This window comes from Olea europaea, chromosome 10 (genome assembly GCF_002742605.1).
Source record: "Olea europaea var. sylvestris chromosome 10, O_europaea_v1, whole genome shotgun sequence".
Taxonomy (NCBI): Eukaryota; Viridiplantae; Streptophyta; class Magnoliopsida; order Lamiales; family Oleaceae; genus Olea; species Olea europaea.
This window is the reverse complement of record NC_036246.1, coordinates 5,368,781-5,383,849: the sequence shown is the minus strand read 5'-3', so window position 1 is coordinate 5,383,849 and position 15,069 is coordinate 5,368,781. Positions and strand designations below refer to the sequence as shown.

General features: G+C 34.0%; 2 protein-coding genes across 2 annotated transcripts in view; both read right to left on the bottom strand.

The window, feature by feature from the left end:
• LOC111400199 (protein DA1-related 1-like) overlaps positions 1 to 3,720 on the bottom strand; it is a 5,132-nt gene extending 1,412 nt beyond the window's left edge. Inside the window, exons 1-6 of the mRNA XM_023027626.1 lie at positions 3,569 to 3,720; positions 2,832 to 2,989; positions 2,504 to 2,663; positions 1,942 to 2,059; positions 1,028 to 1,148; positions 695 to 883 (exon numbers count right to left, since the gene is read on the bottom strand). Of these exons, the coding sequence (XP_022883394.1) occupies positions 695 to 883; positions 1,028 to 1,148; positions 1,942 to 2,059; positions 2,504 to 2,663; positions 2,832 to 2,942 (699 nt within the window). The 5' untranslated portion in view covers positions 2,943 to 2,989; positions 3,569 to 3,720. The remainder of the gene's footprint in view (positions 1 to 694; positions 884 to 1,027; positions 1,149 to 1,941; positions 2,060 to 2,503; positions 2,664 to 2,831; positions 2,990 to 3,568) is intronic.
• An 8,567-nt stretch (positions 3,721 to 12,287) lies between these two features.
• Positions 12,288 to 12,980, bottom strand: LOC111400198. Its single transcript, XM_023027624.1, has one exon. The coding sequence runs from the start codon at positions 12,978 to 12,980 to the stop codon at positions 12,288 to 12,290; it is 693 nt and encodes a 230-aa protein (XP_022883392.1).
• Positions 12,981 to 15,069: the final 2,089 nt, after the last annotated feature.

The following is a 15,069-nucleotide window of genomic DNA, read 5'->3' as shown; positions in this document are numbered from 1 at the left end:
AAAAAAAAAGAAATGTACACACAAAAAAAAGTTTTTTTCAAAAAAAAAGAAAAAAAAGAAAAAAGCATTAAAAAAAATAAATTTCTTGGGCCTTGGGGGGGACTACAGCCCAGCCCAGTCCCCCCTATACCCGTCTCGGTACTAATCACTTTTGGTAATCATATACTTCAATGAGCAAGAAACCAGAGTAAATCATGCTGTTACTGGAATACATTGTTCATTTAAAAATCTTTCTGCCTTATACCAATCTGGCCAATAATTCATTCGTTACTCTCTCTTTCTTTTGCCAAAATGTTTTTTATTTTCGTTGTTTAATAGGGTTCAACTCAAGGAAATCTATCAACCTAATTCGGCACTGGCATATGTATCTTAGGATTAAAGATGGGAGATCTTTCTTGCTCAATATATCCTGACAGGAAATAATTTGATTTCAGAGTTACAAGTGTAAATTTCGAGAACTTCAATGGCTCAATGACTACTAATGTGGCTACTCAAAGACTTTTCATGCAGGTTTAAACATGGTTGTCATCACTCCCTTGTCCATACACCCTTTAATTAATGTTTCATGGGAGTTTAATAATGGTAGTTCCATTGGTAGTCCAGATCCCTTCTAAAAGTCTAAAAGGAAAAGGGCAAAGCAGTTGGGGAATATTGGCGTAATTTCTCATTTATTTCTTTACAAATATCACTCTTAAGTGGAAAGAGCTATTAATTTAGAAAAGTGGATGAGCAATTCTGAGAAATATAATCTTATACTAAACATTATAGCTTCACAGAGAATAGATACTCTGATACTCACAAAGTTCTTGCAGACATCGCATTTGGGATGATGCTGCTCCTTATAACAGGATTTGTGGTAAGGGCGATGGTCAGACAACGAAAACTGGATTGAACATAAAAGAAAAGAGATCTTAAACCTATCTGTTAATGATTACGAACAAAAATAAGAAATTTCAAGCAACTAAAACCAATAACATTATTTAGAACAAAATCAGATAGGTTTCAAGTACTTAAGATAATTCTAGACCTCGTAATCGGAAATTGGCTGATTGCAAGCATGGCAACGAAAACACTCTGGGTGCCAATCAGCCTCCATGCAACTCAAATATCTGCCATGACCGATATCGCCTTTGCAACCAGCACAAATCCTGCAAGAACCACATTAGGTCCAAATGATGAAAGAAAAAAATAGATTGAAAATTTGTTTGGAATGCAGATATGCATTGACAGTTTAATCCATTGATTCTGGACGGTCAGATTTTTCCTTAAATCTAGTGCTTTACATGTCTTCCCTTTGAAACAAAGACACACTATGCAAATATCAAGGTACTTGGAGCCAAATGAAAATGCAATACAATTAACACGAGTCGATCTGAAAGTTTCAAATCTTCATCTATTGATTGCAGCAATTAAGTGAATCATTAATAAATACATTCGCTTGCCAGTGTGACCCTCTTTTATGTGGAATGCCTACTTGTAGAATGTCAATAGTACCATTGAAGCTATGTGAGCTGTATATAAAAGAAAGGCAAAGTTAGAAACCTACATAATAGACAACTAGATTTGTGAGAGATGAGTAAAGGACACTAAAGAAGTTGGCCTGATTTCCGCATTTTATACACTGTCTAATAAAAATTTTGCAGGGAAAAATTGTATTTATAACTGAAGAAGAGTGATACGGGTACAGAAATCTTTATACATATGTCCTGCCAATCAAAGGGAGACGTATGGCCCCCCTGTTGGAAATCTGTTAAAGATTTCCTATACGTGCAGTTTTATACATAACTGAACTGTAAAGACTAAGACAATATATCTATTTCCATCAACGTCATGTCAAAGCTTGAGGAATATTTTATCACCAATTTGTTATACATTGACTAACCATTGACTGGTGAATTGACATTTGAAGATAAATAATAAAATGGAAAAGAGACTAATTACCTGTACCCTGAATTGGGGTAGTTCGGATAAGGGCGAGGTGGAGACTCCGTGTTCAGACTTTCCTGAATAGCCTTTGCAAGCAGTTCGTCTTCTTCTAAGTGAGACAGAGATTCAGTATCTGACAAGCAACATGTTTATGCAAGCAATCATCAATGTGCGCCTGATAAAAGTTCAAATAGAATTTGAACTTCTTTATCCCAAAACAACCAAAATTTAAGCAAAGTAACAGTACACACAAGTTATGCGATAATAAATAAGATAGAGGCATATTGATATTGTACCTCTCGCTAATTCTTTACAAGCCCTATTTATATCCCTACAGATTTCCATATGGGAGGCCAAATAAATTGTCAAAATAGTTCCATATATTGGTTTTAGAGCCTATTTGAGAGTGATAAAATTTTTGTTATATAATAAGTTTCTGTTCCTTGGAAGAAAAATAAGCCATCTCACAAATCAGGCTGTGTAAGTCTTACATATACTTCACAGAACTCGACAAGAAATGACAAAGAACTTTACACATTAGGGTATTAAGGTAAGTTACTCGTCCTGCTGGACTTACCAATCACTTTCTTTCCTTTCTCATCTTCTTCTTTCTTTCCTTTCTCATCTTCCTCTTTCTTACCTTTATTATCATTTTCAGCAAGAGAGGTGTCTTCTTCAACCAGAGACCATGCAATTGCGAGATCAATTTCTTCTCTGTCAAAATCTGACCATTCATCCTACAATTCCGGCCCAAAACTACGAAGTTAGCAAAATAATAACAGAGATAAAGCTTGTTTGTCCCACAACCTCGGACCGTTTTCACCACATCGATGTTGAAAATAGGTATGCATATGCAAAAGAAACATAAACAGTGAAGATCAATAGCTAACGACATCAAGGCTTACCGCGAAAGCAGGAGGTTCTTCCCAAATCGTATTATCTTCGTATTTCCCATGATATTGTCCTTCCGACATTTTGTGACTGGAACCTTTGAGAATCTTCATTAGCCAATCCATAATGTAAATTGTTATCCTCTTGTGGGTCAGCGACTATATCCTGCAGACTGAGTGTGCTCATTCGAATAAGAACTACCATTAGAAAATGGAATCCCAAAAGCAATCTTAAGCTTTTTTTTTGCTCTCTAAAAGGGGAAAATAAATGGACATAATTCAATCACTATCTCGAATTCATGCAATATTATGCCAGGAAGATCATCACTTCAACGAACTTCAGCTAACCGGATGGGAAAAATTCTTCAGATTTTGAATTGAACATCTAATCCAGGAGTCCAAAGAAATGGATATGAAATGAAAACAAGCAGATATGACACAGAAATTGAGACAAATAAACTAATTATCTGTGGAACTATTTCCGATCATTGATTCTCAGAATTTTCAACTCAAGACATGAAATCTCAACCTCCTACATATTAAAAAATCCAACCGTTGACCAATCTGGGAAAAAAAAAAAATAATAATAATAAATAAAATCCCACCTGATCATCAAGAAGAATAGATTGATTCATCAAGTCTGATAGGCTCATTCAGTTTTTGACAAATAACTTGTCGACAACAAAAAATCCAGAGCAGAAAAGGAAAAAAGGGGTAAAAGAAGCAAAGTAAATCATGTGTCAGAGGCTTACCACAAACAGTTGAAGAACTTGCAGAATTTCAAGGAACCTGATGAAACCCAGATCGTACAAAGAATCCAAGTAGACGAGTTGTACTTGACTTCTACGCAAATATAGGCCAAATGATGCAAAACTTCTATTTCTATTACTGAAGAGACATGATGTAAGAATTTTTATTATAACCATTTTTTTTCTAAAAAAAAGACTTAAGATAATTCAAGTGGTCGTTTGAGTTTCAAGTATAAAGACTCAATCTTCTTACACATATATTCTAGTTGACATTTTATTTTATGTTATACTATATGACACATAATTTTATCATTAATTTCTCCAACACTTAAAATAATCGATGACCTTGATTTTGTCACATACTCAATCATTCAAGTTGTACACAAATAATGTACAAGGAGCATAATTCATACAAAAAATCATTATGAACAAGGCAAAATGTACTCTTTGCATGACATTCCCCATATGCGGGGAAAATCTATGCATTGATGGATAATATACACCAAAGTGTACTTGATGTCAAAATGATTAATCTATGTTGACATAAGAAGAATAACAAATAAGTTGATAGATGTGTACGTGACAGTAGATGGATGAATGAAAAAGTTGACTGTGTTTTAAACTGTTCAATGATAATCATGTGATATTATGTTAAGGATTATATTGACTATTATATCATGCAGCATAATTGTTGTAAAAAACCCCATTAGTGCTGATCTTTTCCCGTCGACAAAACATCTCAAGGGAAGGTGATGCTCCTTTTACCTCTGCTACATCTCTTCGACTTTGCTCTCTGAAAAATATAAACCTTGTTTGGTAAAAATTAATATCCTATTTGGTGGTGGGTAAAAAATCTAAATTTCAATTTAAATCAAAATTAATAATTAATTTCACTGTTATATTTTACCGGTTTCACAATTTTTCGAGTAATCGTGAACAACGGAGTGCCACGTTTTTGTTGGCAATTGATTTTTCTCTCTTTGTCCCCACACCCCCGCCTCTCTCCCCTTTAAAAAATCCAAACTCCAGAAATAGATTCCCTTATGATTTTTGTGTCAGGTTGTAAGTATGCTATTAAATTGTGACAAGTGACCCAAACTAAATAATTATTAGGAAATTGGGTCCAGTCACTGCTGCTCTGCCAATGAGATAATTATTCTATTTTCCTGTTTCATTCTTGAACTCCTCAGCCGTTGGTTGCATAGAGCGAATTTGTAATTTTTTAATCACATATTTTATTAATTGTTATCTAGACCAAATAGGCGCTAGGATTATTCAATAATTCTGTTCTTTTTATTAGAAATAATTCCTACAATAATTTTTAATATTCCACTAGAACGATAGCTATCATCCGGACTTCATGTCAAAAAAGAACAGAGAGTTTACAAGGAACGAATTTGACAATTATTGCTCTTTTAAGCTTGTGCTTAAAGCTATTTCACTTCATTCTTTTAAATCAAGTTTTATTATTTAAAAATAATTTGAAAAGCCTAATCACATTATTTGTAATGCACTTAAAAACTGTGTAGAAAGTAAGCTAACAATTGAGATTTGTGCAAATTGGGGAAAAAATTCAATATTTTTTGGTCTGCTAATTTGTAGTTTATCATTTTTCTTGCAGGTTTCTAGCTTGTCTCATGTTTTGCGGGAAGGAATTTGATCACCCATAACTCATAAGCTATGGACTCCGAACTTAACACTACAATGGATAAGCAACGATTTCTAGTATCTGTACAAAAATTTACCGAATTTGGCTCAGGAAATTTTTATCCATACAAAAAATAATAATAATTAAAAAAATAAAAAATAAAAAATAAAAAAATTAGAGTCTCTTTTGTTAATCAAATATTGACTGCTGCTTAGAAAAATTCCATGCCACTTTCAGAAGTTTTTTCTAAATATTCTCAATTCAAAATCTGTCAACAAAAAAACTTGATGACTAGCAATATCAATTATCAATGGGTCTAAGGTCAAGATTCATTTTAGGGAAAAATTCACCACTCAAGTATTAACTAAGAGCCAATTCAATATATATATATATATATATATATATATAGTCCAACTACAATCATAGCATCTGTCCATTCGTCTACATCCACTTGGCGTCGACACTTACCCGCCAATATAAACTCTCACAGTCATCGAAATCTATAAAATCTACATAGGTTGCTAATGGATTGAGCATCTTCTTTAGCTATGAATTGATCACTGTTCAGGGATGATTAATCGTCTTCGGCTTAGATATTAGATAGAGAGAGGAAGAAACATAGCGACCATTGAAGAACATCGACAATTGAGCAACGTTGGTGTAATTTAAATCTTTTTCTAAAACTGGAATGGAAAACATAACTCATGAGCCATGTACTCCTACCTCAACATTACAATGGATTAGCAACGATTACTAATATCTGTAAATTTTTTACTGAATTTCGCTCAGGAAATTTTTATCCTCACGAAAAAAATATTTTGCTTAGTCTCTTTTGGTAATCAATTATTGACTACTTCTTAGAAAACTTTGTTGAGAAAAATGTAGGAAAATCTGAAAACTTAATGAACTCCAAGGCACGAAAAACGTTATCTTTTAAGAGATATTTCTCCCCTATCCAACGAAGTCACGACTGGGGTATGATAGAAAATCTCTCTCAGGATATAATGGAGGCGTTTGATTCAAATTGTGACTATTTGATGAAACAAAAAGACACTCGAAAAAGAACTTATGATGCCAATAGAAAGAGAGAAAAATATTTTTTAATTTTTTTTGCTTCGCCCAGAATTTACAGAAATTGAGGCAACCGTTTGAATAGGTGTGTCTCTTGAAATGAAGAACACATATGTTGGAAGTAACTGTCAAAACGAACAGATGCACCTATTCAAAGACTTTGAAAATAAAATTTTCTTTCGGGGGTGTTGCCCCCGAGCCCCCACGAATAGGTCGATCCCCGTTGCGCAGCGGCAAATATTAGTCGGGACGGCAAATCATTTGCAAAGCAAAAAAAAAAGTACATGCAAAATGATGAAAAATATCTAATAAACTTCCATGCCACTTTCAGAAGTTTTTTCTAAATATTCTCAATTCAAAATCTGTCAACACAAAAACTTAATGATTAGCAATATCAATTATCAATGGGTCTAAGGTCAAAATTCATTCTATTATGGGCAAAATTAGGGATCTTTTGAAAAATCATATGAATAAATTCTTGAAAGTAAAAAATACGGCATAAACAATATCACTTATTTTTTTTTTTTATAAAAAAGCGATAGACAATGTCACTTTTATTAAAAAAATGATGATTGTCACTAAAAAAAGTGATATAAATTTCAAGGTGACTTCAAAAAAGTGACAAATACTAAAAAAAGTGATAAAAATTAAAAAATGGTGACGTATTAACAAATGTGAAACAAATAAAAAAGTTACTCGTATTCAAAAAAAAAATGACAGGAAATAAAAAAGTGACAAACACTCCAAAAATAACAAAATTTCAAAAGAAAATTAAAAAAAATAATGGGAATTTTTTTTTTTTTTAAAAAAAAGTGACAATCTCTCAAAAAGTAACGAAATTCAAAAAAGTGACAATTTAAAAAAAAAAAAAAAAAAGTGACAAAAATATTATGATGGTGACTTTCTCTTTGAGTAAATAGTATCTATTCTATTTTGTTAAGTAGAAATTTAGAAATAGCAACAGTTTTCAGCCTATTTGTTTAGTCGAAGATGCGATGGCAATAAAATTATTCAATTTTACGCGTCGATAGCATTCATGTATTCAATATAATAATGATCAATCTCCTAAATGTAAATAATCACATGATCGTCTATCTACTCAATTCATACATAAATTAATCAGAAGCTTAATTCATACAGAGTTGTTAACACAAAACAATTTAGTCTGGAGTTGATTTCTTGATGGGTTCTATACTCATGTAGTTATAGGTAAACACTAACAAATTAGCCAAATTGTTGAGGTTCTCTACTGACAAGTTTTAGAGTACATAAAAGATATTCTAGCATAATATATTTCACGAATTTCAGATTTCAAGGTGTAGCTGTACAACAACAGGTCACTGAAGCTGGAATTTTGCAAGAATCAGCAAAATGAATGTTACCACTACAATCTGTCCTGTAAATTCATCAGCAGCAAGTGAACCATATGAGAGAGAGCTTATAAGAAAGAGTACACTTTTATAGCACATTTCTTTCTGTTCAATTCTATTAATGGGTATTTAAAAAATGTTTACCTCAAGATACTTATCCTACGAAACTCAAAATTTGATAACTTACAGTAAGAGAGGGACCCTATTCCACTAGCATATCTACACGTCTTCTCCATCGGCAATGAAACTATTCATTTCTAGAAAATCCAATATTGGTCTGTTGTAATCAAATTTGCTACTAGATAATCTGGAAGTTAAAGTTCTCTACCTTATGAAATCCAATCTGCAATGACATTATAGAGGAAACATCAACAGTTTTATAGAGAAGATAGCACTTGTGAGATTTTTCAAGGCCCCATTACCTGATTTTGAACTTCAAAGAGTTGTAACACATTACATTACAAGTACTTTGTTGATTTTGGAAAGATAAAATTATGATATTGATGAATTGAGAGAAAGCTAAAAATATATTCATTCAATCGTGTGTTAAGTATACAATTGAGATCCTATATATATATAAAGGAATCTTTTTCCAACTAATTTACACAAACACAGAATAAATACGAGTTGAAAAATACCAAAAATCTAACTAATGACCTTCTAGATTATTCTTTTGTTGCTAATTGTCATCTATCCATCATGGCCTCATCTAGCTAATTGTGCAAATGCTCTCCCTGATTCATATCTTCCAACTTCAATAGCCTCTCGTAAGATGGAGAGTAGATGTTCATCACTTCCATCTTAAATAAGCAAGAGTAAAAACTTTAGGAATTTAGAGCCTTAGTTAAAATATCTGCAATTTGTGATGCACTGGAAACATGTTGAGTGATGATGCTGCCTTCTTATATCTTGTATCGAACCAAATGGTAATCAAGTTCAATGTGTTTGGTTCTTTCATAAAAAACCGGATTTGTAGCTATGTGAACTGCACGTTTATTATCACAGTTTAGGACTGTTTCTTGAGGGTGTTCAATCTTTAAATCCTTAAGCAAATACTTGAGCCAAGTTAGTTTGCAACAGAGATTTTCCATTGCTCTGTACTCCGCTTTGACAAAGGATCGTGATACCACATGTTGTTTCTTTGATTTCCAAGCTATCAAGGCTTTCCCAATGAATACACAGTAACTTGCAACTGATCTCTCGGTGTCTAGGCATGCCCCCAATCTAAATCACAGTAACCTTCTAGTTGTAGCCTTGACTCTGTAGGATAAAATAGTCCTTGTCCAGGTGCTCTTTTGATGTACCTTAGCACTTTATGAGCAACATGTAAGTGTGGGATCCTAGGACTTCCCATAAACTGACTTAACAATTGAACTGAATATGCAAGATGAGGTCGAATGATTGTCAAATATAGTAGTCTTCCTACCAATCTTCTGTAAAGTGATGGATCAGGTAATAACTCTCCTTCATCTTTACTCAGTTTTATATTCTGATCAACAGGAATCCTAGGAGGGGCTGAACCGATAGTGCCTGAATCTACTAGGATATCTAGAGCATACTTCCTTTAGCATATATAAATCCCAAGCTTAGACTTTGCTACTTCAATGCCTAGAAAGTATTTCAACTTTCCTAGGTCTTTGATTTTGAACCTGTCATGGAGAAAGACTTTGAGCTTATTAATGGCGTCAACGCAATTTCCAGCCATTATTATATCATCCATATACACTAGAATAGCAGTGAAAGAACCACCAGTTAACTTAGTAAACAGACTACAATCTGCCTTTGATTGAGTGTATCCCTACTTAATAATGAAGCTAGAAAGTTTTGAGTGCCATTGACGCAAAGGTTGCTTCAATCCATACAAGCTTTCGTAGTTCGCAAACTTTATTGCCACTTATATTGGAATAAATAGGAAGCAGTTTTATATAAACATCTTCATCTAAGTCATCATGTAAAAAGGCATTATTCACATCAAATTGACACAAATTCCGTCCTTTGATTGCTACCACTGCCAGTAAGGTTCTAATGGTGGTTAGCGTAGCCATAGGGGAGAAAGTTCCGTTATAGTCAAGTCTCTCTAGTTGAGTGTACCCCTTTGCTACTAGACCTTCCTTGAATCTTTCAACATTGTCATTAGCATTGAATTTAACCTTGTATACCTTCTTACATCCTATGGCTTCTTTATCAAGTGGTAGATCGGTCAAAATCCAAGTATTATTAAGTTCTAGAACCTCAATCTCAGCTTTCATGGCAGTGCACCATTCGGGAGAAGTTATGGCTTCTTGATAACTTTTGGGCTCAAAGTATTTGTTACTGAAGTTGTAAAAGTATGGTGAGGTATGGATAACTTGTCATAGGAAACACTATCATTAAGAGGGAAGATATTACCTATAATACTCACTTCCTTTCTGTTGTTGAGCTTCTAAAATGGGAAAGGTGAATAGGCATGTTGGCATATGAAGTCTTGCAAGTGAATAGGATTCCTTTGAGTTCTGTTGGACCTACGGGGTAAATGAATAAAAATAGGTCGATTTGATTCCAAAATATCAGTGAGAGGTTGTGTTGTGTCATGATTGGTATCCATATGGAAATTAGATGATTCTATGTAGGCTAAATCATTTGAAGGGTCATTTCCATCATCCTTATCATTAGCATTGTCAAATAAGGGAATGATAGGATCATTAGAAATATTAGGATTTTGTGTGAAAACTAGATTATCAAAATCAGTTAAAGGAGTATTGCTGTTGGGATTGAGGCCTTTGAAAGGAAAGATGTTCTCACAAAAAATGACATTTCTTAAAATAAATATTTTCTTTGTCTTTAAATCCAGTAATCTATACCCTTTGATCCCAAAAGGATAGCCAATAAAAACACATTTCCTGAACCTAGGATCAAACTTGTGTCGACCATTGATAAGGGTGGTGGCAAAAGCTAGGCACCCAAAAACCTTTAGATGACTATAGTTTGGTTTGACTTGAAACAATACTTCAAAAGGGCTTTTGTGGTCTAAAATAGGGGTTGGTGTTCTATTTATAAGGTACACGGCTGTCAAAACGAAGTCATTCCAGTATTTTAAAGGAAGTCCACTTTGGAACTTCAAAGCTCTTGCCACATTCAAAATATGTTGATGTTTTCTTTCCACCACTGCATTTTTTTTGGTGTTTCAACATAGGTTCCTTGGTGTTTTATGCTTCTTTTTAGGTAAAATTTTGTCATATTGAATTCACCTCCGTTGTGCGTTCTGATGGTTTTAATTCTGGCCTCAAATTGAGTTTGGATCATGGTATAAAAGTTTTGTAAAGCAGTGGTGGCATCAGTTTTAATTCTTAGCATATAATCCACATGTTTCTACTAAAATCATCAACAATAAATAAAAAATACATAGAACCATCTCTGCTGAATTCATTACAGGGTCCTCAAATGTCGCAGTGGATTAATTCAAAAGGTTTTTCAGTCTTGTGGTGGCTTACATTAAATGGTAATTTGTATAAAACAATGATTAGGGAATGTAGGGATATGGATGCTTCCATCAAGGCTGAAATCAAAATATGAAGAATGACCCAATCTATAATGCCATAAATCATACTCCTTATGATTTTTGGTAGTGGATGCAGAAGAGGAAAACAGACACTTCAGTTTATTAGGGACTTCTATCAAAGCTGAAGGGGATACTTGCTTTCTCACCAAATGATACAATCCATCTTTTACCTTACCCATTCCAATCGTTCTCCAAGTCAAAAGGTCCTGAATATAACAGTAGTTAGAGAAGAAAACAAGACAACAATTTAGAGATTGAGCAAGTTTCTTTGTTGAAATCAAATTAAAAGTAAAACTAGGAATGCAAAGGACATTATGTAAAGTAATGGCTTCTAAGATTTTGACAGTTCCCACATGCGTGACTGGAACATTCTCTCCGTCTGGTAAAGCCACATGATAAGACACTTGAGCTTGAATAGACGTGAAAAATGAGGTAGAATAAATCATGTGATATGTTGCTCTCGTGTCAAGAATCTATAGGTTTTCAAAAATATTCCCATATTTGTGATGAAATGCAATTAAGCTTAATGGTATACCAGACAGTTTATGAATGAAATGACGGGGAACGATTAGCAAGTGCTTGGACGTTATTTGATGAAGGGGAAACTTGTTGAAAACTTGTTGCTGGTTTGATGAGTGCCATCAGCTAAGAGTATTGCTCTTGACTTAAGGATACTTGACCCTTGTCCTTCACTAGTTCCTGATTAGGTATTGTTTCTGTAGAAACCATGTTATCTGCAGACTTTCCTTTGTCATTAAACTTATGCCCTGGTGGAAAACCAGGAAAATTATAGCACTTGTCTACTGCATGCCCTGGCATTTGGCATGAAAACATAGTGGCCTGTTTGGATTTACCTTGAAACATCTCTCAAGGGAGTAGCCTGCAATTTTACAGTGAGTGCAATAATATTTGTCCCTTTTCTATGATGAAAAACTCTGGTTTCCTCCCTCTTTGAAGCTTTTCTTGCTTAGAAATGCCATAGAATCAGAATTAACTGGACTTGGATTAGATATTTCTCGCAATTTCTCCTCTTGTTAGATTAAATAATACACCTCATTCAAGCTAAGAAATGGCTTAATCAGCAGGATCTATGCCTTAATTTCCTTGTAGGACTCTTTTAGCCCCATTAGGAACTTCATAACCCAATCTCTTTGTTGGAATCACAGTTTTCAAGTCGTCACAACTGCAGTTGGGAATGCTCTTATAGTTCAGCAGTTCATCTAAAAGAATTTTGAGTTTGGAGAAGTAAACACTCATAGAATCTTGGTTTTGTATCAAGGTTGTGATATCCTTTTTAACTTCAAAAATGCATGGAGCATTTTGCTGGGAAAATCGCTGCTCGAGGTCGAGCCAAAAGAGATGAGCGGTCTCAGCATAAATGGTGCTACTCTTGATGTCAATTACCATAGCATTCTGCATCCATGTTATGATAATGTCATTGCACCTCAGACAATGCTCCATCAATGAATCATTGGGATCCCTTGGCTCACAAAGAGTGCCATCAATGAAACCCAGTTTGCTTTTGATCCTTAAAGCTCTTCTCATTGAAAGAGCCCAGGAGTTATAGTTATTGGAATCCAAAACATGAGTAACCAGCAAAAGAGAGCTTCCATCATTGCTGCCGATATAGTAAGGACTGTTGGGATGAGTTGGATCATTAGAAATAACACTTGAATTCATTTCATCAATTTGCTGTAGATTTTGGCTACAATTTGGATTAGTGTTTGGGACTGCAGAAGAGTTTGTATTTCCTGAATTAGATTCCTCCATTGCAAGCTTTGATACCATGTTGATTTTGGAAAGATAAAATTCTGATATTGATGAATTGAGAGAAAGCTGAAAATATATTCATTCAATCATGTGTTAAGCATACAATTGAGATCCTAGCGCCGTTTGGTACCCATTTTTTTCAAAATGCATTTTTCTCTCTCTTCTTATCAACCACACATTCTTTATTAAAATAATATTACACGTAAATCAAAAAATTTTCCTTATTTTTCAACAACACATTTTCTATCAATTTACTATTTCAAAATGCATTTTTACATAAAATTACTCCCAAACACCCTCCATATATATATATACATCAATAAAAGAATCTTTTTCCAACTAATTTACACAGAAAATAGAATAAATACAAGTTTCTTTTGCAACCAAAAATCTAACTAATCATCTTCCAGATTATTCTTCTGTTGCTGCATTGTCATCTGTCCATCCTAGCCTGCATCCCGTTGATTGTGAAAATGCTCATGCTGATTCATATCTTCCAGCTTCAATATACTTTGAAACCAGATTAACCTTGTTTAGAAGTATATTCTGAAAATCTTGTGGATGTATCATAATAGTTTTATAATTAGTTGTTACTGTCAACATAATATGAAAAGATCGTCTTGAACAATAAAGCTTTAACAAACAAAATATTGTTAGGTCAAACTACTTCTAAAAGAGTTCAATAAATAACACATTGGTTAATAAATTGTCATTAGTACAGACATTCACCATATAAACTTTCTAAATGATCATTTTTGCGAATTCAAGATATGTACACGATAAAGTAATACCTCGAACACAAGCCGATTAATCTGATATAAGCTCGATGGTAAGGGTTCCAAAATGATAACACCACCCTGCCCATCGTATGCATAGTTGAGATAATCAGGAAAAGCAAATGAATAAAAAAATCAATAAACTATACTAGTTGAAGAAGCTTCGAGAGTTTCCAAAACAAAGTGATTACTCCTTCATCATTCCAATTTAAATCTATTGATTTTCTCACACTTAAACTGAAAAATGAGAACAAAATCCTAAGGCAGGTGACTTTGCTGGGTTGGATGACTTGATAGGAGGAGAGGCAGCGGAGGTCGAAGATTTTGGTACTGGTGTTGGGGTGATGATTTGGGGCTTCCTAAGGTTTTGGATGGGTGCGTGGGCATATTAATTACGGGATTTAATATTTTAATTAGTTTTAAGGTTATTATTCTAATTTGTTAGTTTCGGAGGGTATTGGGCCTAATTAACCCTTGAGCTTCTCGAACGTAATGCCAAGTAAATAGTGGAAATTATATACCAACCTATTTATAAGTATGATAATTCAAAAATAAGATGTAAAATTTATTTATGCATCAATAAGGTACTTAATCAAAATTAAAATTTGTCTCTTTCATCTCTCACTCTTCCTTACGACTCAACCTTATCACCGTTAATTGCTGCCCATCGTCAAAGTTTTGCGACTACAACAACTGTAACTTGTCGCAACCTCGCCACATTTGCAAGTCCTGTCGTTGATACTAGACTCACGATGGCCCTTATGCAATGTCCTAGTTGGCGGTAGTATCTAAAAATTAGCTTGTTCTCTTAAATGATCCGCATCATCTCCATTGTCATTGTTAATATCTCTACCACAAGTAGCTTGGTTTCTCATATGACTCAAGCTCACGATCTGATTGAGGAGAACCCAATTTTCATGGGTATAAATTCGAGGTTAGGTCATTTTTAAACTTGAATGATTTAATTCTTCTAAAGACAGAGGAAATGAGTTCTTGGTTTAGAGGAATCTGGGCATGGATGGTGTGATTTTGCCTTTAAATGTAAATGGGACTGCTCTATGGAGGGAGATAATTGCTTGTTAGAGTACAATCTCGTGTGAATCAATTTTAAGTTCCAAAATTGAAATGGTCCTTACGATAGTAAGGTCAACACAAAGATTTTGTGGTGATTTTGTTGTAGCTTTGTGATGTTGAGTGTTCGGGTGATCAATGATCTTGTGACTTGATTTTGATTGTGATGTTGGGTTATTTATGTAAATTAGATTTTGATTGTGATGTAGGTATTTAGGTGATTTGTAATCTTATGACCTCATGTTGATTGTGATATTAGG

What these genes read in the sequence shown, in the direction of transcription:
- LOC111400198 (XM_023027624.1), bottom strand. Translation starts at nt 12,980, where the DNA reads ATGGTATCAAAGCTTGCAATGGAGGAATCTAATTCAGGAAATACAAAC.